The sequence below is a fragment of the Cupressus sempervirens genome, chromosome 1 (genome assembly GCF_028749045.1).
Source record: "Cupressus sempervirens isolate cs-2001-9-10 chromosome 1, ASM2874904v1, whole genome shotgun sequence".
Classification (NCBI taxonomy): Eukaryota; Viridiplantae; Streptophyta; class Pinopsida; order Cupressales; family Cupressaceae; genus Cupressus; species Cupressus sempervirens.
The window spans coordinates 145,184,372-145,212,344 of NC_143118.1; the positions used below are offsets into that span (position 1 = coordinate 145,184,372).

General features: G+C 36.4%; 1 protein-coding gene across 4 annotated transcripts in view; it reads right to left on the minus strand.

Annotated features, from left to right (window-relative positions):
* Positions 1–312: 312 nt before the first annotated feature.
* The window catches only part of LOC149576603 (uncharacterized), a 79,491-nt gene continuing 51,830 nt past the window's right edge, over positions 313–27,973 (minus strand). For 3 of the 4 annotated variants that reach the window (XM_089818158.1, XM_089818149.1, XM_089818143.1), the window contains exons 14-16: positions 1,087–1,192; positions 744–831; positions 313–661 (exon numbers count right to left, since the gene is read on the minus strand). In XM_089818158.1, the coding sequence (XP_089674284.1) occupies positions 475–661; positions 744–831; positions 1,087–1,192 (381 nt within the window). In that variant the 3' untranslated portion in view covers positions 313–474. Of the gene's footprint in view, positions 662–743; positions 832–1,086; positions 1,193–25,813; positions 25,887–27,973 lie in introns of those variants that run through there. The other variant, XM_089818163.1, reaches the window with a different exon arrangement.

Genomic DNA, 27,973 nt, shown 5'->3' on the forward strand with positions numbered 1-27,973 from the left:
CGTCGCGACTGCCACTAGGTTATATATACCTCTATATATATTACGCCGAGAGTAATCGTTCTCGAGGCGCCTATTTTTATTTTCATAAATCCCAACTTCGATTAAAATAACTTTGAAATTAAATAAAAATAGGCGCCTCGAGAACGATTACTCTCGGCGTAATATATATAGAGGTATATATAAGCTAGTATTGAATATTCACTTATTATGTTTCTAACCAATATTATATATCTTTGGCTATAATATTTTCTCATGCTTTTTACAATGGGCATATTTAGGTGTTAACTTATGTTCAGGTGTTTGACTTAATCATTAAATCAAATCAATGAGAATTTGATTAATGCAAAATTTAGACTTCAATTGTACAAATTTAAACCAAGCTTTTCAATGGAGCCTGAAAAATTGGGAGTGCAAATAAATCTTTTAAATACGACAGTCCCACAAATAAAGCCGAATAAAACTTTAAAAGATTTTTCATGGCGAGCATTCTTTAGATTCTATAAGGTTAGATATACATTCACAAATTGTCGTTAGCCTTGAAAACCCTGATGATGAACTTTTGATTGATTCCTCTATTTCTTCAGCGGCTAACGTAAATCTGGGTGGTCCATTTTGGTCTAGCTCCAATTGAAAAGGAAGAACATCACACGGATATACGCCACTATTGAGCAACAACATATTAGTCGATCCACACAAGATGATAAACGGCAATCATCTCAGCATCAAATGAAAAATATTCTTACCATTTGAGATCTTTCATGTCAAGTGTAGCTACAACTTTCAGTCCAGACGTATATTTGACAAATGTCAACAGCAAATGCAACTCAGAATCTGTAATATAGAAGCTAAAAATCAGATTATAGGAATAACTTTATCAGATTTTTACAATCTATTTAAAATAGATTATGTGTTTCTGAATTCAATTGTTTATATATTTTTAGCATCAATTCCGATCACATGTGATTCATCCATCATCTGAATAAGAGAATACAAGAATAGAATGCAAGATTATGGAATATATCAAAAACATCACAAGCCAGCGACGCATATAAAGCAAACCATCTAAATGATGCATATAAAGCTTACCATCTAAACAATGAAAACGAACAAAAGACAGATTTGCGAACTTGGTCCGACATAACTGTACTTCTTGAAGCACAACTATCAGTGAACCAAAGAGAAAGCTGGTCTCCTGTATACGGAAATTAACAAAATTTAGAGAATGTGCATGAAAATATTACAAGTTGTATTTATGTGAGGAGAGCTACACAAACAACCAATAGCTTTGAAAATTTGACCAAGTTATACAAAGCTTGAAATGATTAAAGCCAAACAATTACAGCTGAAGAATTGGATCCCAAACGAAGTAGAATGAGGGAAACATTCAAATATATATATAACATTTGCAATAAATGAACAGCAGTACCACGAAACTAAAAAGGTGTAAAACTAGGTATTGATCGTGTTATGATACACCACTTAGCAACAATAATTTTGTAAGATTCATATACCTACATATAAAAAATTGGCTAGAAATATATGACTTGAAGCGACCAATAAATAACCCCATTGCTGGGAGAATCAGTATACAATGAACAGGTATCAGCTTAAGTTTCTGCGACAGAGAACAGGGGACGGGGGCACATGTTTCTAGGATGGTAATTTTCATATTACTCTTTATTATGAGCATCAAAGTCTACATTTATTTCACAATCAGTTGCAAACTACTCGTAGTTAATTCATATGTAAAAGTGAAATATCCAGTATTACCCGGGAACACGTCCTCAACCTTAAAAGACTCGTCCCAAACTAGAAATGTTTCAAGGATTTGGGGACAGCCAGAGGACGTACCCACCCTATCCCCTTTTTGAAAAAATCAATAAAAACATCATGTTAACTTGGGGACTTTGGAAAAAAAATTAGGGTCACCCATATGTCTCGAGGACAGTTGGGATCACCTTGGGGATGCCTTGGAAGCCCACAAGGCGGATGGGCATCCCCAATTAGACAGGCAATGTCACATTTGAAAAACACATTTTTCTTTTATAAAGCTCTTTCAATTATAATTTTGAAGTGGGCCCCTCCATCCAAGCTCAATCTAACATGCTTATTATTGTTTGGTAATTAATTTTTATTATTTAGTCCTCTGATTACTATTTGACAACATTACATTAAGAATTGTGAAATTAAGAATATTGTTACAGCCATGATACACACTCATAATCATATAGAAGACTGTTTGCAAGGTGTTGGCAAAGTCTGAAAAGTGCATTATAGACCTAAACATTTTTATGTCGTTTCTATCAATACATCAATGTTGGGTCGCTCTTGAGTTGGTTTGGGTCCTTTGTGGAAGATATGGTGAATATTAGAGGTTGCATCAAGGTTTCATCTTACTATAACAGACCTATATCATGATCAGAACTATATAGCAAACCTTTTTGTATTAATATTAGTCCACTCACAATGAGATGGATGTGCAGTTTTAGATGTAGTTTCAGAATTAAATCATAGTAGTATGTTTCAATTTGGAAGTTGTGATATTATTCTTGTTTCTATTGACAATGCATTATGAATTATGTTCTTGGGTTTATTTCAATTTGCTATATTATTATTTTAAAGTTACATGCACATTCATATTGAGCATTGAGTTTGACAATTGAAATGTTGTATGTTAAGATTCTATGATGTTTAAATGGCATGGTTTATCCATGCTTATATGAATATAATGTATCTTTGCAAATATTTCTATAAATTTTATATTTTCCCTATATTTATATAGCCATCCCCTTTGCCTTCCCAAAACTTAGCAAAAAAAAATTGTCATCCTGTAAACTCATTCCCCCATCTCCTATTGTCCCCATCCTGGAAACTTGGGGTAACAATTGAAATAGCCTAACCTCTTAAGATAACAATTCACTTCACAATCATTTCGTCCATCAATTTGCATGTAAGTTTTGTAATTTTTAAACCAAAGTGATGTTGAAAGGCCATCATGTTTAGGTGACTTTTGCTTCATTACATTAAATAATGGACATACGACATTGCAGGCCAACAAGGCAAGAAAAGATACCAAAGTTTTCCAAGAACAATGCTAAAGAACCTAATGTTATTAAGCCTGGTAATGGAAGTATACAGCTATTACATAACACATATAACTATTACAAAGTAGTTGCTATTTGTCTGGTATGTAAAACTAAATAGTTCTTACAAAGTATATTCCATTGAAACTAATATTTAAAAACAATTAACTGCTACTCCTTTATGAGCATCAACGAACCTATTAGAAACAAATGGAAATATTACATCAAAATATTGAGAGCGCTCAAGAAAAATCTATCTTGCAATAGAGTTCAAGATCCCTCTAGCACTCCTATACGAACATCAACGAACCTATTAGAAACAAATCATCCACATATACAACAAGAATGAGAATCTCACCCCAACTACCCAATAGTAGAGGTTAGCAAGCTCATTCTTTGCAAGCAACTATCAATGTGCTCATACCACGCCCCGAGAGCTTCCTTTGAGTCCATACAAGGCTCTCTTTAATCTACACAGTCGGGGCTGATTTGAGATCAATCTTCAAGTAGTAACAAGATCCACCTCAGTAATCCAATAGGTTCTCTATACTTGGCACGGCAAACCTATATCTTGTTGAGATTTTGTTAACAGCTTTAGAGTCTACACACAACCTCCACTTTCCATCTTTTTAAAGGGCCAAAACTAATGGCACTGCACAAGGACTAAGGCTTTTCCTTATCAGTCCTTTGTCAAGTAACTATAGCACTTTCTTACTGATTTGTGCATTTTGTTGGGGTGTCAACTTGCAAGCAGCCTTATTGGGCAATGTAGCATCAAGATTCAAGTCTATTTGGTGACTTATGCTTCTAATAGGTGGCAAGTTTTCAGACTTATCTCGTGCAACAATATTAGGAAACTGTTTGACTGAATTGTCCACCTCCTTTGGTATTGGTTCTTGCTTCTTAACATCTTCCTTGGGCTTGACCACTACTGCACACCCTTGAAGATTTTTGTCCTTAGTCGTTCTTAAGAACTCTTTACCCCCAACCAACATCAAAGAAGATTCACCCTCCTCCTTGAAATATTGTTCAAATAGTGGACCCATTTTAAATTTCTCCCTATTCTTGATAATCAAAAAGGTTTTTTGCTCTCCATTATGTTGTGCCTTCACATCGAATTGTTAGGGCCTACTTAAGATTAGATGACAAGTATCCATGAGAATTATCTCACAAGGTATCCTATCCTTATATTCTCCTATTTCAAACTCCACCAAAGCCTTCTCTTCAATAGTATAACTTTGATTTTAGTAAGCCAAGAAGTTTTGTGGGGTGAAGTATGAGGTAATCTCCCAAGCTTACACTTCTCCACCATCTCAGTAGAAACAACATTTTCATTTGCCTTCCCTTGCACAATCTACAATAATTTTACACAACTTTCCATAAGCCTTCCCTTGTGTTCTAAACAGAGATTTTCATAGGCATACAGTGGATGGAGACACTTGATGAATACACTCAGAGCTTCAATTGGATGGACTTCACTTTTGTTGTTGATGGAAAAGAGGTTGTTCTCCGTAAAATGGCAAATGAAGGTCCGAAGGAAGTTTCTGCACAATGGATGGAGGCAAATTTTCGGTGTGATGACATTGCTTGGGCTACACATTGTTTTGTCTCGACTGAACCTATAATGGTCACCTCCCTAGGATGATGATCTCAAAAATATTTTGAGTGAACATGATAAAGTTTATATTAACATTCCTACTGTTATACCGCCTCATCGAGGGTTTAAACATACTATTGAGTTGGAAGCTGGAGCCAAAGTCAATCATAACCACACCCTACCACCATCCCAAGAAATTCAAAGATGAAATTATAAAGACTATTCAAGAAATGTTGGAGAAAGGATGGATCCGTCCTAGTTCTAGCCCCTTCACATCATTAGTAGTATTGGTCAAAAAAAAGGACAGGACAAGGCACATGTGTGTGAACTACCGTGCATTGAACAAAAAAATAATAAAGAATAGATATCCCATTCCAAGGATAGATGAGTTGCTAGATGAATTACATGGCACAGTTTATTTTTCAAAATTAGATCTCCATTCCAGATACCCTCAAATCTGCATGAAGGAGGAAGACAGGGAAAAAAAGAAATTTGTTTTCATACGGGCATTATGAGTTTCTGGTCATGCCATTTAGATTAACAAATGCACCTGCTACATTCCAATCATGCATGAATCACATCTTCAACAAACAATTGTCTAAGTACTTCCTAGTATTTTTTGATGATATTCTTATTTAGAGCAGGACATGGGAAGAGCACCTGAAGCATCTGGACAAAGTCCTATGGATCATGAAGGATCAGTCCTTGCTCGCCAAGCGATCCAAGTGTGAATTTGGTATGACGGAAATATTGTACCTGGAGCATGTTGTCAGTAAATATGGAGTTCAAGTTCATCAGGAGAATATTCAGGCTATCCTTGATTGGTCTCCCTCGAAATCACTCATGGAGTTGTGAGGATTTTTTGAATTGTGCAGTTATTACCAGAGGTTTATAAAAGGATTCTCTCAGGTTAGCGCCCCATTAACAGATATGATCCCATCTGTCTTAGATAGCCCATGACCTTTATTTCCACAACCTCGTAGCTTTATAAGGCCACCACCACGCCTTATGACTCATGGGCCCCTGATATTCATAGAACATATCCAAGGATGGAATGATGTTGTATGTGATCAAGACATCCAAATAACCCCTTGTCATTTGATCCCAAGTGCCTAAATCTTCTTTCAGGGCTTTGGTCTCTTGATTGAAAGAGGCAATCATATCAGGAAGCCTTTCTTCAACACCTCAAAACTTTGAGTGCATCCTTAATTAACTGCACTTGTTCTGTCATAATGTCCTCGAACCAAGCCTTAGCTGCCTCAACCATCTGATTCATCTAAGTTGTTTGTGATGTGATGGCTACACGCTATGACGATTGTTTGTGAATGATCTCGTGAAGACAAGCATTCTCCAACTTCAATTGAGTTTTCTTCTCCCAGAGCTTGGTATGCCTCTTTAACAAAGTTTAGAGCACATATTGGGCATCTTGTTGACACCCCAACCATGCTTGTTTCCCAACTTTAATTTTGCTAAACTTGTAATCATGGCAATTAAGCTCTTCAGCTGGTTTATCCATCAGAGGCTCTACAATCTCAACATAGTTGATCTTCTCACAATCAACTAAGATTCTTGACACAACCTTTGCCTTTGGAAGCTTAGACGTGTTTTTCTTTCCAGGGAGATTGTTTGGGGGGGCTTGATCTTTCTCCTTACATGGTAATGTTTCCTAACCATGCAGGCAAGCTAAAACTTTCATCCACTGAGATTGGAATAGTGGCTATGATAAACATTGATCCTAATTGTATTTTCGTTGTCATAGTGATGCTTCAATTTACACAGATGGAACCATGGGTGTTCTTTGGGATAACTCTATCATGAACATCTAAAACTCTACAGCTCGAGTTCAACAGATGGAGAAGAGAATCAAGGACAAGTAGAAAGAGAGATGGAAAAGCATGTTGGCCAAGATGAAGGCAAGAAGGATAGTGAATCAAATAGTGAAGATGAGCAAGGAGCGGCAGAAGAGCAGGTGCAAGTACCTTTTGATCCAAGGGTTGTTGCTGAAAACGAGGCCAAACACGCCTCTCTTGATGCAATAAAGGAGTCAAAGAAAGAGGTTTTCAAGGTGCAGGTACCTTCTTTTAGTAGCAAGATGGATGGTTAAGACTTGACTGATTAGATAGTTATGGACAAATACTTTGATCTAAATGATGTGGAAGAAGAGAAAATGTTAAGTATGGAAGTACCAAACTTAAAGGTTCTTCCCTTATATGGTGGAAGTACACTCAAAATGAAAGAGAGGAATGGTAAGAAGGCCATCCCCAAATGGAACATGTGATTGCCATGATGAAGGCTAAATTTATGCCTGCAGATTCTGAGGTGCAAATGATCAAGAATTTCATAATCATAGATAATGGGAACAAGACGTTGTCAACTATACAGAGGAATTCCTTAGGTTGAGCATGAAGGCACACCACAATGAAGACCAAAAAGATTCGATAGCTAGGTATGTGAATGGTTTAAGATATAATTTCAAGCTGAGGAGAAGCTTAAGAGGAATAGTGATCATGGTAGTGGAGGCAGAGGAGAAGCTCAAGAGGAAGAGTGATCATGGCAATAGAGGCAAAGGAGTTAGGAATACCAGTAGGGGTACAGGCAATTTTGGTAGAGGACAAGGTAACAGGACTGATGGCAACCAAATCAACAAATTCAAAGGTGAGCATGGAAGCAAGGTGGACAAAATTTTAGAGGACAAAGAAGTCCCTACAACAAAGGTAGGGGTCACTTTGGAGGATCAGGTAGAGGAAGTACAAACTTCTATCATAAGTGTTATAATTGCTTTAAGTATGGAAACACTAGGAATCAATTCCCTATCAAGCCAACCACATCATTTGTAGGTAGAGATGGGAGAAACTAGTTGTTAATGGAGGATGAAGGCAATAGTAGTAGTGTGAATGCTCCAATTCAAAGTGTAGCACCAATCACTGATGGTGAAAATATTATGATCAAGAGGACACTTTTGAAGGTCTCATTGAAGCAAGAGCCACCACATAGGAAGTCTCTGTTTAGAACACAAGGGAAGGTATATGGAAAGTTGTGTAAAATTATTGTAGATTGTGCAAGGGAAGGCATATGAAAATGTTGTTTCTACTGAGATGGTGGAGAAGTGTAAGCTTAGGAGATTACCTCATACTTCACCCCATAAAACTTCTTGTCTTAGTAAAAATCAGAGTTATACCATTGAAGAGAAGGCTTTCATGGAGTTTGAAATAGGAGAATATAAGGATAGGATACCTTGTGAGATAATTCTCATGGATACTTGTCATCTAATCTTAAGTAGGCCCTGACAATTTGATGTGAAGGCACAACATGATGGAGAGAAAAAAACCTTTTTGATTATCAAGAATGGTGAGAAATTTAAAATGGGTCCACTATTTGAACAATATTGCAAGGAGAAGGGTGAATCTCCTTTGATGTTGGTTGGGAGTAAAGAGTTCTTAAGAATGACTAAGGACAAAAATATTCAAGGGTATGCAATAGTGGTCAAGCCCAAGGAAGATGTTAAGAAGCATGAACCAATACCAAAGGACTTATACTCACTGTAAGGATAGGATACCTTGTGAGATAATTCTCATGGATACTTGTCATCTAAACATAAGTAGGCCCTGACAATTTGATGTGAAGGCACAACATGATGGAGAGAAAAAAACCTTTTTGATTATCAAGAATGGTGAGAAATTTAAAATGGGTCCACCATTTGAACAATATTGCATGGAGAAGGGTGAATCTTCTTTGATGTTGGTTGGGAGTAAAGAGTTCTTAAGAATGACTAAGGACAAAAATATTCAAGGGTATGCAATAGTGGTCAAGCCCAAGGAAGATGTTAAGAAGCATGAACCAATACCAAAGGACTTATACTCACTGTAATTTTCATATTACTCTTTATTATGAGCATCAAAATCTACATTTATTTCACAATTAGTTGCAAACTACTCATAGTTAATTCATATGTAAAAGTGAAATATCCAGTATTACCAAGGAACACATCCTCAACCTTAAAAGACTCGCCCCATGCTAGAAATGTTTCAAGGATTTAGGGACAGCCAGAGGACATACCCACCCTATCCCCTTTCTTGAAAAATTCAATAAAAACATCATGTTAACTTGGGGACTTTGGAAAAAAATTAGGGTCACCAATATGTCTCGAGAACGGTTGGGATCACCTTGGGAATGCCTTGGAAGCCCACAAGACGGATGGGCGTCCCCAATTAGATAGGCAACATCACACTTGAAAAACACATTTTTCTTTTATAAAGCTCTTTCAATTATAAATATGAAGTGGGCCCCTCCATCGAAGCTCAATCTAACATGCTTATTATTGTTTGGTAATTAATTCTTATTATTTAGAGTCCTCTGATTACTATTTGACAACATTACATTAAGAATTGTAAAATTAAGAATATTGTTACAGCCATGATACACACTCATAATCATATAGAAGATTGTTTGCAAGGTGTTGACAAAGTCTGAAAAGTGCATTATAGACCTAAAATTGCATTTTTATGTTTATGAAGTTTATAGGAGCTCCGCTATCAAGCATCACCATAACCCTTTGTCCTTGAAGGGTTCCCCACACACGAAACACTGTGCACCTCGAGCTACCGGCCAAGGTAATAGTTCCTCCGCACCATACCAATGCTGTAATTATTTTCGTACGGTTCAAACTAACCATTTTCGTGTCCTCGTGGGGTTGGCTGTCTTCAGTGGATATATCTTCCTGATCATCCTCATCATCGGACATGACCTCAATATAGTGGATCTTTCCTTTCCCGAGGCATCTATGCCCTGGTTCCCATGGTCCTTTGCAACTGAAACATAGTTTCTTCTTTCGGAGCTCTTGTCTGGTAGCTTCGTCCAATGATGGCTTGCTCGGTGAAGGTTTATTATCTTTGTCCCTTGGAAACATCAACGGCTTGGAATGTGAGTAACCCCGAGAGGATGATGCCAATGATGATGCCATACTGCGTTGCTTTCTTAATGGCCTCCAACCAAGTTTGCCTTAGCTGTGACAAATCTTTGAAATTGAGTTCTGCATCTTTACCATCAAATCGATCTATCAATCTCTCAGTGAATTTTGCATAGGTATTTATTCAATCATGCCCTAGTGTAATGGTATCATGATGCCGCCATTCATGCGCAACTCCCTCCAAGTGTAATGCCACAAATTTAATTGCTTCTTCTAGCATAGGATTCAGTTGGATGTAAGTATCGGCCTTCATTACCCACACTTGCACAGATAGGGATCTCGATCCATTAAATGTAGACAAATTTACTTTACTCAACTTCCTCCTAAGATCATCGTTCAAATATCGTCGGTTTTGTCTCTATAATATCTCATTCTCAGATCTGCGTAGTCTTTGTAAGATATATCTTCTTCAAAATTCACATTCTTCCAATCCTCTCTCCGTTGTTCTAGAACCTCCTCAAAAGTTGGTTGCTTCCATCCCTGTGGTGCCTCCGTAAGTGGGGGAAAAGACGACATGGAAGGTCATGAACATAAAGGATGAGAATTTGCTTTACCTGACGCAAAGTCCGCACTATTACTATTTTGTTCACCGAATACTTTATTGTCTACCAATTTCTTGAGAGTTTCTTCCATGAGTCGTTGAGTACCATTGATTTGTGCCTGATTCTTCGCAAGTTCTCTTAGCAGTGCCACGAGTTCTGCTATGGGTTTCGGTTCTGCCGCCATTCTATCAACTAAATGGGTTCTCCTTCTCTTTCGGCTATAAACTCTCATTCACTATTCACAAGTTGGCAAGATCAAAGCTTTGATACCACTGTAATGTTCCTTTCGTCGGGGTTGCCTAATGACCTGTCCCAACCAATGAGTGACCGCTAGAAAGATCTATAGGATGGTCGTATAGAGGGATGATATGGGTTTCTATGAGGTCTGAAAGCTTGTATGGAGAGCAAGTGAATAGGGTTGTATGGTAGGGAGTGTGTACTCCATATGGTGGGGAATATGTGCACCATACGATATTTCAGACACAATGTTGTACAATAGAAGATATGGAGGTGAGGGGTACAGTGAACGCAGGGCATCGTACGATGAGGGGGGAAGGAAGGTGGTACGGACAACTGAGGTCGTATGGTGTGGAATGGCAGCCAAGTTGACAGCCGTAAGGAATATCCCTGAGGTTGTACGGTGGGGATAATGCAGACCGTATACTCAACAATGCAAGTCATACGAAAGATGATTAGGAGGTTGAAGTTGGTGAAGTAAGATGCCGGAGATGTGAAGGGGTGGAAGCATGGATTGAGACAGGAGGTTGTACGTACGATGGAGACAGGTACGGAGATGTTGTGATGCTAGAGTGAGACAAAACCAATGCACAAATATTGCCAACTTGAAGTAACCAAAAAATAGAAAAATTTTATCAGATAATAAATTTCTTGCAACAAGAATGAAGCTCTGACTTGCCAGATCCAAGCTAAGTGTTACAGGTGACGAAATAGGGTGAGGGTTGAATCCCACCGAATCTAGAAATAGCCAAGTAGGGAAGATCTTTCACTTCCAAAATGGCGAACTACAGAGAATCCCAACTGGAATTCACAGTACAAAAAAGTAATCCAAAATGCATACCTAATGACTACCTACAAGCTGTGCTTAAACACCCATCGAGGAAAACTTTCTGAAGGTGTACAAAGATAACCAACAGCAACACAAAGTACGGAAACAAAATAAAAAATGTGTCCGAGATATATTAAATCAATCGGCCCAATTACAATAGCTTAATTAAAATTTATTTTATAACAAGAACATTATAGGAACAGTGAAAAGGGGAGCTTTTCCTTCAAGGTAGCAAAGACTTTGTCTCACATGTAGTGGCTAGTCATCCTATTTTGCGACTAAATTTGCACAAATTGTCAGTTGCGACATATCCACCCAACACTGTCGAAGCAAATTCACCAAACCAACACTTCCACCTTCCAAAGTCTTCCTACACCTCCATAAGTCTCTGTTGCTACAGCTTGTTCTATTCACCCAACTAGTCACATCCATAGGCTTAGCCACAAATCCCTCGATTTTGCAAAGGTAAAGCAAGTGGAAAGAAATTTGATGAAAGAATATGTTAACATACATGCCTATTGCTCGAATGGAAAAGAATTAGAATTTTTTCACTAGCGCAATCGGGAGGAATAGGTCATTATTGTCAAAACCATAGTTACGTGACTTGGGCTCGCCTATGACTCAGAAAGTCAAAATCTGACTTTGACTTGGACTCGGCCAAGACTCGGCAAGAGCTCGAAAAATCGAAAAGCCCATGAAATTCAAAGATTTTTAAAGATTTAAAAAAATTTAATGCATCATTTAGTCAATTAACATCAAATACTTAATAATTGAGATAAATAGAAGCTACTTAACACTCGTACACAATTTTGCATAGATCACATAAGTATAACAACGAATTTCTAAAGGAAAAAAACTGAATAACATAATATAAAGTTAAACATAGTGTCACTGTCAAATGTCTACAATATATGAAATCCATGAAATCAAAAGTTGAAAACATATATCAAAATATTAGCTAAAGTGTACAAGACTAAAGTTCATAGCAGTCTATGCCCTCCTACAAATACGCGTAAGATAAATCATGGAGGACTCAGATATTGAGAAATATGTTTGTTACAGCTTATGTGCACATTGTAGACAACAAGGCTCTCAAGTATGTCTATCAATTTGCTCAATGAAACACAACCTTTAACGGTAAAAGTCTTTTAATAACAATTATACTTGGCTTACAAATTTTTGCAAAAAAAATGATCAAGGACATAGCCAACAACACGTATACATGCAAGTTTGAAAGTTTATAATTTTATGTACAACACTAGAGAGTTCTAACATTCATGAACACGTAAGTCTTTAAAAAAAAGAAAAACTCATACACATCATTATAGAATTCTAACACAAATATATGTAAATCTGAAAATATCTACACAACATTACTGAACCCATATGGTAACCAATATTGGCAGTGAGCCCCACAACATCATTTTCAGCATAAATATACACTGGAAAAAAACAACTTCCAGAAATCTCTTTATAGAAAAAAAATTTAAAATTTTTAAAAATTAAAATTATAAAAGAAAAAAATTGGGAGAGCCCTAGGCTCGAGACATGGCGAGTCCACGTCAACCCTGCCAGGACTCGATCGAGTCCAAGTCCAGGGGCTATTTGCCTTAAAAAGGCCGCCTCTGCCTTGGACTCGCAAAGTCCTGCTCAAACTCGCAGAGTCTCGTAACATTGGTCAAAACCCTACTCACAAGCTTAAACAAGGCCAACAAATACAAATAATTTCACTAAACACACCAATCAAACAATCTTATCTAATCAATGAATGCAAAATGAGTATAACAACATGCACCATGCATTCCAACCATTAACCAATACCAGTGTGCAACCCGTAATAAAGTTTTATTGTATTTAGCACTTCTTAAGCTTGAGTGGGTTGGGTAGTTATGTGGTTAGGGAATGTGTCGATTGGCTTTCCCAACCAACCGACCCTTTTATAAACACTTTGGAATATTGATAATGTACTCATGATATTTTGGTATGAATAAAGTAAATCATTCTCTCGCCATCCTGATATTGTGGTAATCAAGTACATACTATGTTATTACTTTGTAGGCCTATATCTTGTTATCCTGTGAATGTAAGTAGTATTTCCATTCTATATTTTGGTATCGTTGTCTGAGTTCGAACCTAGAGGTCCTACTATAGATGGATGGAATAATTGGCACTATCACAAGTACAGGTCATAAACAACCACAGGGAAGGAAAAGACGAACTAGGTGATAAGGGTTGGTGGAAATGAGGGAAGTCTCAGTTGCCAATACATGCAAGAGGAAGCTAACAAGGAGCAATTCCTCAAAGCATGACACGAAACGAGCTTTCAAGTATTGTTGACCTCATACGATTGTGTGGAAAAACAACCTAGAGGCTAGAGACTTGGAGACTTGGTGTGCAAGACATCTGTCCTATACGAGAAATTTGTCTAGTACGAGAAAATATGTCCTCTACAAGAATGTCCTGAAGGAGAAATCCATTTCGTACAAGAATATGTCCCGTATGAGAATCCTCATGTATGAGACTTCTGTCGCACGAGAATTCTATCGTACGAAAATTGTCATAAGAGAATTTTGCCATAGGAGAATCCTATCATACAAAAAATCTTAACTACAAGTACGCCAGCACACTAGCAGGCATTTAATGAACACTAGTAACCCAGAAGACAAATAGTGGAAGAGATAGAATGGCTACAGGAAAGCAAAAACTTCCAAAATTTACGAGGAAGGAACCAAAGATCCAACACAACATTGTAAAATTTGTATTACAATATGGCAAGCAAATGGGCAGAATAACACCGATAAATGGTTAAAGTCATTTCTTGCCACCCTAAGGGGTATGACTATTGATTGGTATGCATTCTTGGAGGACAAGAAAAAGGCCACACGGAAAAAATCTCCGTACAACCTTTGAGGAAGGATTCAAACTCCTAAGGGATGATGATGAGATTGTAACAAAGATATACAAGACAAGACAAGGGAAAAATGAATCGTTGAGAGCTTATAGCAAGAGGCTAAAGGAGTTGGCAAGCAAACTGGATTACAAACTTGCAAATGAGCTAAAGAAAAGGTGGTTTATTGAAGGGCTAACTCCCTCTCTAAGGAGGAAAATGAAAATTGTTCCACCATCATCACTTGCCAAGGCATGTACTCGTGCAATGGATAGAAAGAGTGAAAGAAAGACTGCTAAAGGAAGAAGACATGAAAGCGGAAGCAAGAGTTTAGAAGGAAGTGGGGATGAGTTTAAAACTATCCAAGCTTTGCGAAAGGACATGATGAAGATGATGCAAGAACTAATTGCAAGCAAGGAGGAGAAAAGAGAAGGAAAAGAACAATGGTGCCCACAATGTGAGAAGGAAGGACACATAAAGAATAATTGTCCCTGAAAGGCATTCTGTGACATATGTCAAGTATTGGGGCACAATATTAAAGATTGTCCCTGTTGGTTGGATATTTTGCAACCGACAATTTTGGATAAAAATTCAGTCGCAAAATAGGATGACCAGCTACAGCGTGTGAGATAGAGTCTCTCCTACCTTAAAGGGAAGGCTCCCCCTTCTCACCGTTCCTTGGATCAACTCAAGGTAAGCAAGAAGTTGAGAGATCTTAAACAGGGTTTACTAATATCCTTTCTTCTTAACTTTCAAGAAAGGATCCACTTACTCGTAGAACGAATAATGGGCAAGGTAAATCTCTAACTACACTTCTATCAAGAGCTGGAAACAGTGATACCGATAAATTTTAACTAACTCAAAGGCTAGCCAAAACGTACCAGTTTGGCTCTAAGTCCTGTTGTACTTCTATATGGTAAAAGTTTTACAATTAGGGCACAAAGACTCCTAAAAGTAAGAACAATCTAACTATTTTGCGAATTAAGATGAAAATACAAGCCACAGACAAAGCTTCTAGCTATGGATTTTCACAATTGTTCCTGGTCAAAGCTCGGGATTCAATTGTTTCTTAACTCTCTATGCTCTTTTATTGAACACACAATAATAACATGAATCAAGACAATAGGCACAAATTATAGTCAAAGCTTCTAATTTGTTCTATCACAATTGCTTCCAGTCAAAGCTTTGAATCCAATTGCTTATTTTATTCACTTTTCTCCCAAATTCGTACTACACAATCAAAGTTATGCTTGCACAAATGTGACAGAGCTTTCTTGCATACAACAAAAGATAATTTTTACAATGAAAGGGCACTCCTTTATATAGGCAAAGAAGTTGAGAAAAAGGGGGAGGAAAAAGTGGGAGCAACTCAACCAACTTTGACCAAGTCTACCTACAGAAACTAAAGGGTTACATGCAACTGCACGTGTAACTCGCATTATATCGTTTTACATACATGTAACTCGCATTACATACATAATTACACTTTCTCATGTAATGCATCTTTTCCAACTACAAATATGAAAGAAGAAGAAAGAAGACGGAAGAGAAAAGAACAATTATGAAAGGCCTTGTATTTGACGATGCAATCCTAGATGATAACAGGATTGGGATTTCCTGTACCTTGTACTGCTGCATTCACGTTGATAACCATAGTGTTGCATCTTTTGATAACCTCTAGCTCTCTTTGATGAATTGTCCATTATCATGTTAAAACTTGATGTGATCCATCTTTTCTCGCTCAAGTTGTCGTGAATTCTCCTTTGTAGATCAGCACAAACTGGAGTTTTTTGACACTTTGAAAACCTTCTTGACGATGTTCAGATGTACACTCGAAACAACTTTCCATCAACACTTTTAACTCTCTCTTTTTTTTTCTTTTTTTTTGAAGTAAAGTGCTTGGCGCATGGGAATGCGTGTAAATGGAGATTGCCAATTTTCAAAAAGTGACTTGGGCTTTCAAGATGTCACTGCACGGAAAATGGATTACATGTAAATGCAACATGTAAGAAGGTGGAGGGTGAAATGAGATGCAAATGTGAGTGAAAGATACGCTTTAAATGCATATGTGGATGAAGGCTAAGATGGAAAGCATGGAAAGATACGGAAACATGTATTTGCTCATGGAGGTGTGAATGCATATGAAGAGGAGAAAATGACATCTTTTTGACTTTACAAAAAGTGACTTTTAGTCAAAATTGGACCTTTTAGATGCAATTACACGTAAGATATTTCGTATAATCGTGTCGTGCAAATGGAAGCGAAAAATGAGATGGATGAAAATGGAAATGGAAAATGGGATTACATGCATGTGTGGATGGCGAATGGGATGAAAAACATGTAATCACATTTCATTGAGTGAGAGATGAAATGTTGTGACATGGAAATGGAAAGTGAAGTGAAGTGAAATGTGCTCAAGTTCTTGGGAAAGAACTTGCAATTTCTTCCAAATGGAGAAAAAACCGAAATGCAAGCACACAAAACCAAAACAAAAGAAAAACATACCTTTGAAAACAACTCAAAACATGCCAAGATGCAATGCACTCCAAAGATGAAATTTGAATTTGGAACTTGGGGAAGAACTAAAAACATCAAAATAAAGGAAAAATGCACTTTAAAAGGCAAAGATTCTTACAAATGGCATCCATTCAACGATTTCATGCATAAAATCAGCAAGGATAAGCATGAATTAAAATGTAGGAATGAAGAGGTCCACTTACATGATGAATATGTGCCAAAAATGAAGGAGAAAGAGCTAAAATAGCAAATTTTATAGACTTAAGACAAATTCTCCCTTAAATCCAAATTTTCAAACAATCTTTTGACTTTTTCCGCACTTGCATGTAATGGACATTCCATGGTCGAATTTGACATGAAAGTGCCAAATAAATGGTCTCCAAAAACAATATCATGCATTTAAAACTCAAAAACAATCCCTTTTGATCAAATGTATGGGCTGAAAATGCAATTTTTTGAGTTTTTTGAACAAAAATATGACTTTTTTATTCAAAAATCTGGGCCGTTTTTGCAAAAACGTGACTAAAAAATGCATGTTTCAAAGTCATTTTTGACTTGTGAATGCAAAAACGACTTCCCCAAATGGATATACATGGATCAAAATGCAAAAAAGTGGATTAAAACCCCAAATTTTCGAGCAATTTAAGCAAAAACGTGTTTCTCCAAGCAAAAAACGTGATCTTCCAAACAAAACGATTTGATGATTTAACACCAAAATAATGATCCTCAACCAATGTAATCACCTAATGAGGTAAAAACGACTTTATCTCATGCAAAAATGTGATCAAACTTGGCAAATTTATGGAGTTTTATGCAAAAAACATGCCCTGGATTAAGAGTTTCAAACACGTTTTTGGGTGCAATAATTTGATTTTTGATGAGGGCAAAATGATCACCTCTCCAAAACATGATGAATGCAACTGAGTTCATTCAAATCTATGGAGAAAATCAAAAGTTTTGAGCAAAATTGGAGGTTTTTGGAGCAAGAACATATTTTCTTCACATAATAGGACATTTTTATGTTCATTACATATTTTAAAACATGTAGGAAGGCAAAAGAGGACCTTTTAGAGTACATTACATGTTTTAAAATATGTCATGAGATATAATCTCACTTTTTGAAGCCCATTACATATTTTAAAATGTGCAAGTCTCCAAAATCTCACTTTTTGGAGTCACTTACATATTTTATAAACATATCTCACCTTTTTAATGTACAAGCATGAAAACTCAACTTTTCATGTCATTGCATCAAAAAGGTCCACTTTTACAAGCATTTGATGTAATGGCATGAAAAAGGTCTTCAAAATGAGTTTTCATATGCATTAACATGAAAAGCTTCCACTTTTCATAGTTTTTTACATGCATATGTACATAAAATGTCCACTTTTAGGCTTTTAAGTTATGCATTTCACTTATTTTTATAAAAACTGTCAACAATATGGGTCAAAAATTATATTTATGCATTATATTAATCAATATAAGTCATAAACATTAAGTTAAAGTGACATTTATATAAGTATTTGATTTAAAAACCAAAAATTTAAAAAGTAACTATATAGTTCTATAGTCACTTTAAGTGAAAAATTAAAAAGTAACTCAACTTAAAATTATAACATAAAGTGCACTATAGTCACTTTAAGTTATAAATTTAAATGAAAAGTAACTTCAAAACATAACAAAAAGTGAATAAAATGTTATATTTTCAAAAAAGTGAATGTCAAAATGAAAATATAACATCATTTTTTTAATTCGTGCTGTTGCACCTAAAATGTCCACTTTTGAGGCACTAAAATGACCATATCTCTTGACTGACAACTCCGATTGACCTCTAGGTTAAACCGAATCGAAGGGAAAAATGAAAGGCATGGCATGAGCAAAACCAAAGGACTAAAAACAAACAAACGCAAACTCAAAAGCAAAAATAAAGAACTTTGAAGACTTCAAAAATCAAGCAAAGACTCGACAGAAAGCAAAACGAAAAAGACTTGATGAAGGCCTTCAGTAAAAAGATTCATTGTATCAATCGGTACCGATTGATTAATCAATACTAACCAATTGAATAATGAAATAAACTCAAAAAAATGCGAAACTAATTTGAAAAAGTTTCGTACTGTTACCTACATTTTGTGGTGACAAAATGCAGCACAACAGTCCCTATAATTTGAAAGCCTGCAGTGCTCAAATATTGTTTACTCAAGGAGAACCATCCACACCTCCTTCCACTCCTCTACATAACACAAGCGCGAAAGCATCACCAGGAGGATGTCGAAACAACAAAACAGGCAAACACAGCAACAATAATAATAACACTCCAAAGAGCAGAATACAGCATGACTCCAAGGGGCGGCCTATGATACAATGTAGGAGGTGTCATGAATGAGGACACTTCGCACACGATTGTCAGAGTGGTGAATAGACTGGAGGGATGCTTTGTAAGTGGTGCGGACCGAGCAACAATGAGGATGCCAACTACCCCAAACAGAAAAGTGTGAACATGCTTGAGGTGGTAGAGCCAAAAGCAGAAGTATTAGCTATCATGCAAATGCAGAGCAGAAAAAACTATGAGTATGTAAAAGAAGAGGTCGAACAAGGCTAGGAAGGTGATCGAAGACATCATGGAGGAGGAAAAACTAAGTACTTTTGAATCTTCTTTCACTAAATCAATTTGGGAAAATAATATCATGAAGCAAGTCCTTGAGGCCACTGTACCACTAAAGATTGGAGATCTATTGGTAACCCTACCACATTTGAAGGTGGCAATAGCACATGGAACCAATACTAAGGAAGAACCACTGAAGGAGGAAGAAAAATAAAGGAAGGATAATAACATTGTGCTATAGTTGGAAGAGTGATCAGAGGATGGAACAAGTCCTCTTAATAGATTGTTCGATTGGAAAATGGAGTACAAGGTGTTTGAACCAAATTGTAATATGTTAGAAATTGTTGAGGTGGAGGGAGAGGAAGCCACCTACCCTAAGGAGTACAAGGAATACAAAGAAGGAATGGTACAAATAGATGATACACCAACACACCAATTTAGGGAAGGCGACAAGATAAAGTACGAAGAGCCAAGGGTGGTAGGACTTAACTTGGGAAATCAAAAGGAAACAGCAAAAAAGACAACAAGCCATAACGAGGTATGTGAATCACATAAGGGTAGGGAATTTTTGTACAAGGACATGACAACAGAAAAAACAGATAAAACGAATAAGAGCGAGACTAAACGAAGTCTAAGACTTATAAAAGGCAACAACACATTAAACAGGGAACCATCAATCACACAAGCCAAGGCACTAAGAACCAGAGCCTTATGGGCATGTACAACTATGAGGAGGAAAGGAATAGTCCATACGTGCGTACGAAGGTACGGATTGTCCATACGAGCACCAAGGAAACACAGAGGCCAGACAGAATGCTCGTACAAGTTGTATGGGAAGGAGACACGGAGGCCATACAAGCCATACAGAAGGGAGTAATAAAGGTTGTACAAGTTGTACAGAAAGGAGCAGAAGTCGTACAAACCGTACCAAAAGGAAGCACAGAGGCCATGTGTACGTCCATTCGTGTACGACAAAAAGTGGTGGAAGAAGTGTTATAGTACGTACTTCAAGGGGAGAACATGTCAAAGAGAAATTGGAGAAATCTCACAAGGACACATAAAAACAAAAGGTTGGATCAAAAATAGAACCAAAACTACCGAAATAGTTGCACAATGTTGCAAAATGGAAGAGGTTCCATACACACATGTGAAGAACAAACTCAAACTACGGAAGAAGGCCAGAGCAAGATTAGAATTCCCGTATAAAACAGGACAAGATGGAAGAGAATTGACCATATGATATGAAGAAAATGATGTATCGGAGGATGGAGTGACTCCATTGTATGGCGTATGGACTACAAAGGACCATGCATCGTACCTTAGAGGAAATTGGATTGGTTGAGCCAGGAGTAGCTGTAAAGGTTGAGTCATTTGGAAGATGACATCTTATGGGGGGGATAACGTAGGGCATAATAAAGCATTTATGTAATTAAAAATAGTTAGTATTTGGGTTGGGCTAGTTAGGAAGCGAGGGGGTGCATCTGTTAGTCTCCCTAACCAACCGAGCACTATTTAAGAACATTGCAACATGAATGATGTATTCTTGGTTCTTGGCAATAAATAAAGAATACTATTTCTCTTGTGAATATCAGGTACAGTTGCCATTGGTAATAATTGCTTAGATTAGTATTGGTAATATCCAATTCATGTTTGATCTCTCCTGTATTGTAACCATTCTACATAGTGTTTAAGGAAATAACAAGCTACAATTCAAATTGCTCTCGCCAGTTATCATAATCATGCATTATCCTACCAAAAAATTTGCCAAACATCCATTAACCTCTCAAAATGTCTACAAACATTCTTAAAACATTGTAGGGGGGTATGACTTCTCATCTTCCCACATTCCAAGATGACTCTTCACATTCTATCATTTTGCAATAGTTGACATTTTGCAACATTTTTGCAATTTTGCAATTTTTTGACAACTTATGTGCAAACATATGCAAGACCACTCAAATACATCCAAATGGCTTACAAACATGCCAATAACACCATTATACTATAAACACCCTAAAACGTGACTACTTTTTAACCAATGTTGACTTCAATTGACCAAAGAGCAAACTATGCACAAATGAAGCAAAACCTTGTCAAAAGATAACTGAACAAGAAATGATTGCAAATGCATATCCCACCTAAATGCAAATACCCAATGACCAAAATGTCAATCTTAAAGGGTAAAATGACATAATCCAACATGATGCACCTGCATCATACTCCCCATGACAGCAAAACTCAAGTCCCACGAGGTTCTAGCTCTTGCAAGGTGACTCCATGTTTGATAATATCATGCTCTGACATCCACACTACCTCAACTTCAAGAAGACTCGACAATTTGACCAAATATTCATTGTAGGTGTCTTTCCGTATATTTTTAATCTCCTTAGTGTCAAGGATACACTCCAATTTCATGGGTTTGTTAGGTGGTTAACCCATTCCACATCTTTTGAGGTGTCCCCTGGCTTGTTCTTATCACTAACCTCATTATCCCCTTTGAACAAAGTTGGATATGCTATGTTGAAATTGGGTGATATCCTAATATCGAGTGGAAGCTCTATTTCATATGCATTATCACCATACTTGTAAAGAATTTTGCATAGACCTATCTTCTTCATGAGAAGCTTACTATAATGACCCTTAGGAAGTCTCTCCTTCCTTTAATATGCCCATACTAAGTCACCAACCTTCAAATGTTTCTTCCTTCTTGTTTGATATGCCCTTTCTTTGTACTTCAAAACTAATTTTTCTTACTGAGTCTTTATTTCTTCATGAGCAAATTTGATAGCCTCTGCAATGGTTTCTCCCATTGCAACCCTATCCTGCATATTATGAATATCCCTCAACTCTCTAGATCTACTAGGATGGATACCACATAAAACTTCAAATAGTCTTACTAGTTGACCTATTGACTAAATCATTATACGCATACTCTGCCTGACTTAAAATCATATCTCAAGGCACTCCATGTTGTTTTGTTAAACATCCCAATAAGTTTTCAAGTGTCATATTCACAACTTTTGTTTCGCCATCTGTTTGTGGATGGTAGGCTGAAGAAAATGTCAATTGAGTACGTAATTTCTTCCATAGGGTCCTCCAAAAGTAGACCACAAACTAATATCTCTGTCAATCACAATGGATAGTGCCAAACCATGGATCCTAACCACTTTCTTAAAGAATGAGTTTGCAATTTGAGAAGTGTCATGGTTGCTCCTATATAGCATAAAGTGAGCAATTTTATTTAATCTATCTACTGCCACAATCACCATATCCAATACCACCAATAGTCTTAGGTAGTCCAAAAAACAAATCCATATTGTGTTATCCCACAGCTTACTAGGAATTTTAAGAGGTTGATATAATCCCTTGTCTCTTTGACAAATTTCGTAACATTCAACATACCTCCTTACTTCTTTGTGCAAACTAGGCCAAGAATAGAACCTTGCAACGTACTCCAACATTTTATCTACTCCAAAATGTCCTCCTAGAGCCCCATTATTCTTTTCTTTAACAATGTTTTCACTCATGGAAGATTTAGTAATGCACAATATGCTTCCATTGAAAAGAAGCACCTGCTGCAACAATAAATCAAAGAAATCACCAAGAAAAGTGTTATAAAAATCATAAAACACTCTATAGGCCTCCTTCAAATCCTCATCCTCTAGGTACAATCCTTTCATCTACTCCAATCCAACACTCTACAACTGAATTTCATGAATTGCCAACTCCCCTACTCAAAGCATCAGCTAGCCTATTAGTTGCTCCTTTCTTATGCTTAATTGTAAATGCAAAGGACTGTAGTTGCTTCATCCTGTTACATCCCAAATTTTTGACCTAATTTTAAACTTGCTCATAACCATTGGAATTAATGGATTTTTCTTTCATGATCATGTGAAGTAGGTAGTTATTTATATCAGTTGTATTGACTATTAATGAAGATGGTCATTAACCATTAACTATTATATGATGTTAGCAGTTGCTTGATTTTGGAATTATGATTAATAATTTGAAGTCTTTTAAAACGTTTATACAAAAATTACTATAGAATTGTTATTATGGTGGAAGTGTTTTCATGGGTGATTGTAAGAGAGGATGAAGGGGGGGAAGCGTTGCTAAACGGAATCATCGGAATGGGATGCTTGCTTAATTAAGTCATCAGGATTGACAGGTATGACTTTAAATTTCTTTGGTAAGGACCTAACGGCTTGAACACAGGATACATTTGTGGGACCCGCATGACCTATTAAATAAATAATCTAAAAAACATTGAATAATCTAATTAAAATATAAAACATACCTCAAAAGATTTTAAATGATCTATAACCATATTATTATAATATATATGTATATACGTGCATATAGATATAAAAATGAAATGGCACCATTATATTATAATAATTTAATAAAATGATGTCAGCTCATTAATATATTTACATGAACATATGTAAATATAAATTATAACAATAATCAAATTATAACTTTCCAACTTTTCTTTCATCCTATTTATTTTTTCCTTCTTGATTGCAACCGATTAAACATTTGGCAAATAAATTTTTATGTTACAAAAGCCAAGAAGTCACGACTTGTTCCTTTTAATGGAAGCCATGAGAAGAAGGCAGATATCATATTTCATACACCCGACTATCATGTTTTGCAACATTTTCAAGTATACCTTTCGCCTCCCCATAACACCCCATTTTCATATATTTTCTTGTGTCGATTCTCTGTTATCACCAATCTGTACTGTCCATTCATAAGCAGCGTCATAAAAACTCTGTCATATGTGTTTTGATCACATTGAGGTTTAAGTATCTCTACATTTTGGATACGTCCACAACAACTGAAGGATTTTTTTTTTTACAAGCGATTTCCATAGTTGTAGCTATAGTGTATCATCACTTATAACTAAATAACTCTAGAGAGTTGCTTAGCAATAAGCATATTGAAGTGTTAAAGCATGGATTCATAAACTATTTTGCCAATAGATTTTAAAGTTGGCTGATAAATATTTATGCAAGTTTCTCCTTGAAAGAAAATTGTGAAATGCTAAAGTATTGTAATATTCATGAATCAATAAGAGTCGAATCTCTGATATTCCGAACACCTAGGACTCACCGGTTGTTTAGCCATGGAAAGGTGAAGAGGTGAGATGAAATCTTGCAAGGATAAAGAAAGTAAAATCAGACTTGATACTTTAAAACAAAATAAATAAATCTTACTTAATAGCTCATGCTCGTCCCTAATAACGTAACCTGTTGTCAAGTCTAGCAGTGTTGATCGGGCTATTGAACCCATCAAAAATCCTTGTCCAAGGTAGTTTAAAGGCATGTTTTCCATCTAATGATCACTTGATGTCAGTGGCATCTGTTATGCAAGCATGTCTATTTCATAACTGTGTGGACATTCTAAACACCAGGATGCTCAAGTGGCTGAACTAAGAACATCCCAAACCCGATCCCGAGGTAGGGAGGGTCTTTTTAATTTAATAAATTGTGTGGGGATAAGTATGGTCTGAGGTTGAGAGGTTATGCCTATGTCAATGCTTCTCCCCTCACCAAAGTCGAGGCTTGCACACCCAGCTAAAGACCCTCCAAATGATTCTTGTATGTTCATTTCTTCTTTTCTTGTTAAGCATTTACCTACTTATATGTAGAAAGGATAATTGATCATTAATCTAGTTATTTTCAATTGATCATAAATACAGTTATTTTCAATTGATCATAAATACAATTATTTTCAGTTGATCGTTAATCTGGTTATTTTAGTTGATCATAAATACAGTTATCTTCAATTAGTCGTTAAACTAGTTATTTTCAGATGATCATTGATATGGTTATCGTTATTTCAGTTGACTGTTAAAATAGTTAATGTCATATGAATAGGATTTTCAGCTATTTATCAATGAATGTTGGGAAATCTTTATTTAAATTGTCTTGTTTTCGATATGAAAAACCGTTTGTTACACATCCATTTGACATGCCTATGATTCAATTTTTCCTACCTATTAAGGAAACTGAAAGCACGGTTACCAGTGAACACTACAAATTCCTTAGGCATAAGGCAATGATTCCACTTTCTCAATGCTTGCGCAATTGCATTCAATTCAAGGTCATATGTACTATACCTTTGGTTGACATCGTTCAAATTTTCTAAGAAAAAGGCTATAGGGTGCCCTTCTTGGCTCAAGACTGCTCCAATACCTTGCTTATTATCATCACACTCAACCTCAAACACCTTATCAAAGATTGGTAAAACAAGAGTAGGTAGTTTTGTTACCCTCTTCTAGAGATACTGGAAACTATCATCAACTTCCTAGGTCCATTGAAACTTACATTTTAACCCACCTTTGATTGTATTTAGATTAGGAACACATATCGTGATAAATTCCCTAATAAACTACTTATAGAAGGTCGCAAGGCCATGGAAACTCCTAACTGCACCTATTGAAGTCAAAGTTGGCCAATTTACCATGGCATCCACTATAGATGTATCCATTTTCAAGCTACCTTAAGAAATCACAAAACCCAAGTACACAAGTTCAATCTTAAAGAACTCACATTTCTCTTTATCTTCAGCTTCTCCTCTTCAAGCCCCGATGTCATCAATCAAGGTGGTCCTCCTTTGACCTGCTAAACACTAAAATATCATCAAGATACACATTGACAAATTTCCTAATAAACTAGACCAAAACTTCTTTCATCAATCTCATAAAGGTGCTAGGGGTATTGCTTAACCCAAATGAAATGACAAGCCATTCATATAACCCTTCATTGGTTTTGAATATTATCTTCCATTCATCTAGATGTTTGATTCTTATCTGATGCTAACTTAATTTGTAAATAATCTTTGAGAAGTAACAAATCTCACCTAGTTAATTCGATAGGTCCTCTATCCTTACATGGAGAACCTATATCTTATTTTGATTTTGTTAATGGCCCTAGAGTCTGTACACAACCTACACTTTCCATCTTTCTTAGGGGCCGAAACTGATGGCACTGCACAAGGACTGAGGCCTTTCCTTATCAGTCCTTTGTCAAGTAGCTCTAGCACTTGCTTACTGAATTCTACATTTTGTTTGGGTGTCAACTTGTAGGCAGCCTTATTCAGCAATGTAGCACCAGGAATCAAGTCTATTTGGTGACTTATGCTTCTAATTGGTGGCAAGCTTTCAGATCTCTCCTGCAACAATTCTAGGAAACTGTTTAAGTAAATTGACCACTTTCTTTTGTATTTGTTCATGCTTTTTAACATCTTCCTTAGGCTTGATAGATGTCAGAGTCGGTTAGATTGAGACGATGCTACATATTCACATATCAACCAATAAGCAGTGATTATCAGGCATCAATTGTTGGCGTAGAAATGTACCATTGGTTGCCTAAAGCATTAAAATATCCTCAGTCCTAAATCGTCAGTTCATTACACAAAACACATTCCAACGAACATTGGTGTATACTATTACTGAAGAAATATAGGTGCATGTTTAATTAATAACCCTCAGTATTTTATGCAATTATTTTTGGTCAAGAAAAAATCAACATTGTAACTACATGCAGATTCAACTATTGAACATAATCCCAAGTTGTCAATTCTTGTGTTTACATTAAAATTATAGTGGAGTTAGATTAAATATGTGCTCATAAATAATAAACATGTTGGAATAATTATGGAGATTCCTTTCAAAAATAGGTTTTAAAATTAGGGATTTTACATTGGTATCAGAGCTTCTTTCCTGTGAGCTTGTGGGAAAATAACATGGTCCAAACAAATGCAAAAACGACATTATAATTTCCATGATACCCAAGTTAGACAAAACAGGGAGCCTAACACTTCAGTAGAGTCATCCTGTTCATCCATATAGGTTGATATTGAAGATAGTCATACAAAGACAAACAAAGAAATAATCTTTGAACAAAACAATAACATGGGGGAAATAGATGATACTAGAGATCATATAGCAACATTGCTTAGGAGCCAACAGGATATGGAAAACAATGTTAATCATATGACTAATTTGATGACCTAGTTTATGGGCCACAATCTTAATCAAAATCAGAATAATGCAAGGAGAAATGGTGGTCGAAAGGATCATTCATTAAATAACCAGCCTGAGGGTTATACAACCTCAAGGCCTTCCATGCGCACCTGCACACCTAGAAAACCATAGCCTGAAAGAGAGCCTTCTATTATAGAATTACAACAAGAAATATACCAAGATTGGTTATAGTCAAGGGGTGAATTTAGATCATCAATGACTTTTAGAGAACACTTGGATATCAAGATGAAACATAGGCCTAAAGGACAGCAGGGTTGTAATAATGAATTATTAGAGAAAGATTGGTAAGATGTCCATTCCTTATTTTGATGGGTCAAGGAAAATAATAGCTAAAGCTTGGGTGCAAAAACTTGACACATATTTCTAATCGAATCCTATAATGGAAGACGAAGCAATCAAATATGCAGTTTTACATTTGGAAGGGGTGGCACATGAGTGATGGCACCATGGGCAGACAACATTGGGTCATGATCAGATCAGAACATATGCTACCTTCACTGAGAGACTCATAGACAAGTTTGACTCTAAGGATTCTGAACTTCATCATAAGGATTTAACTCAACTTAGACAAATGGGAATGGTGGAACAATACATTTCTGAATTATAAAGGTTCTTCCTCCAAATGATTTTAAAATACATTGGCAACATGGTATCTATGTC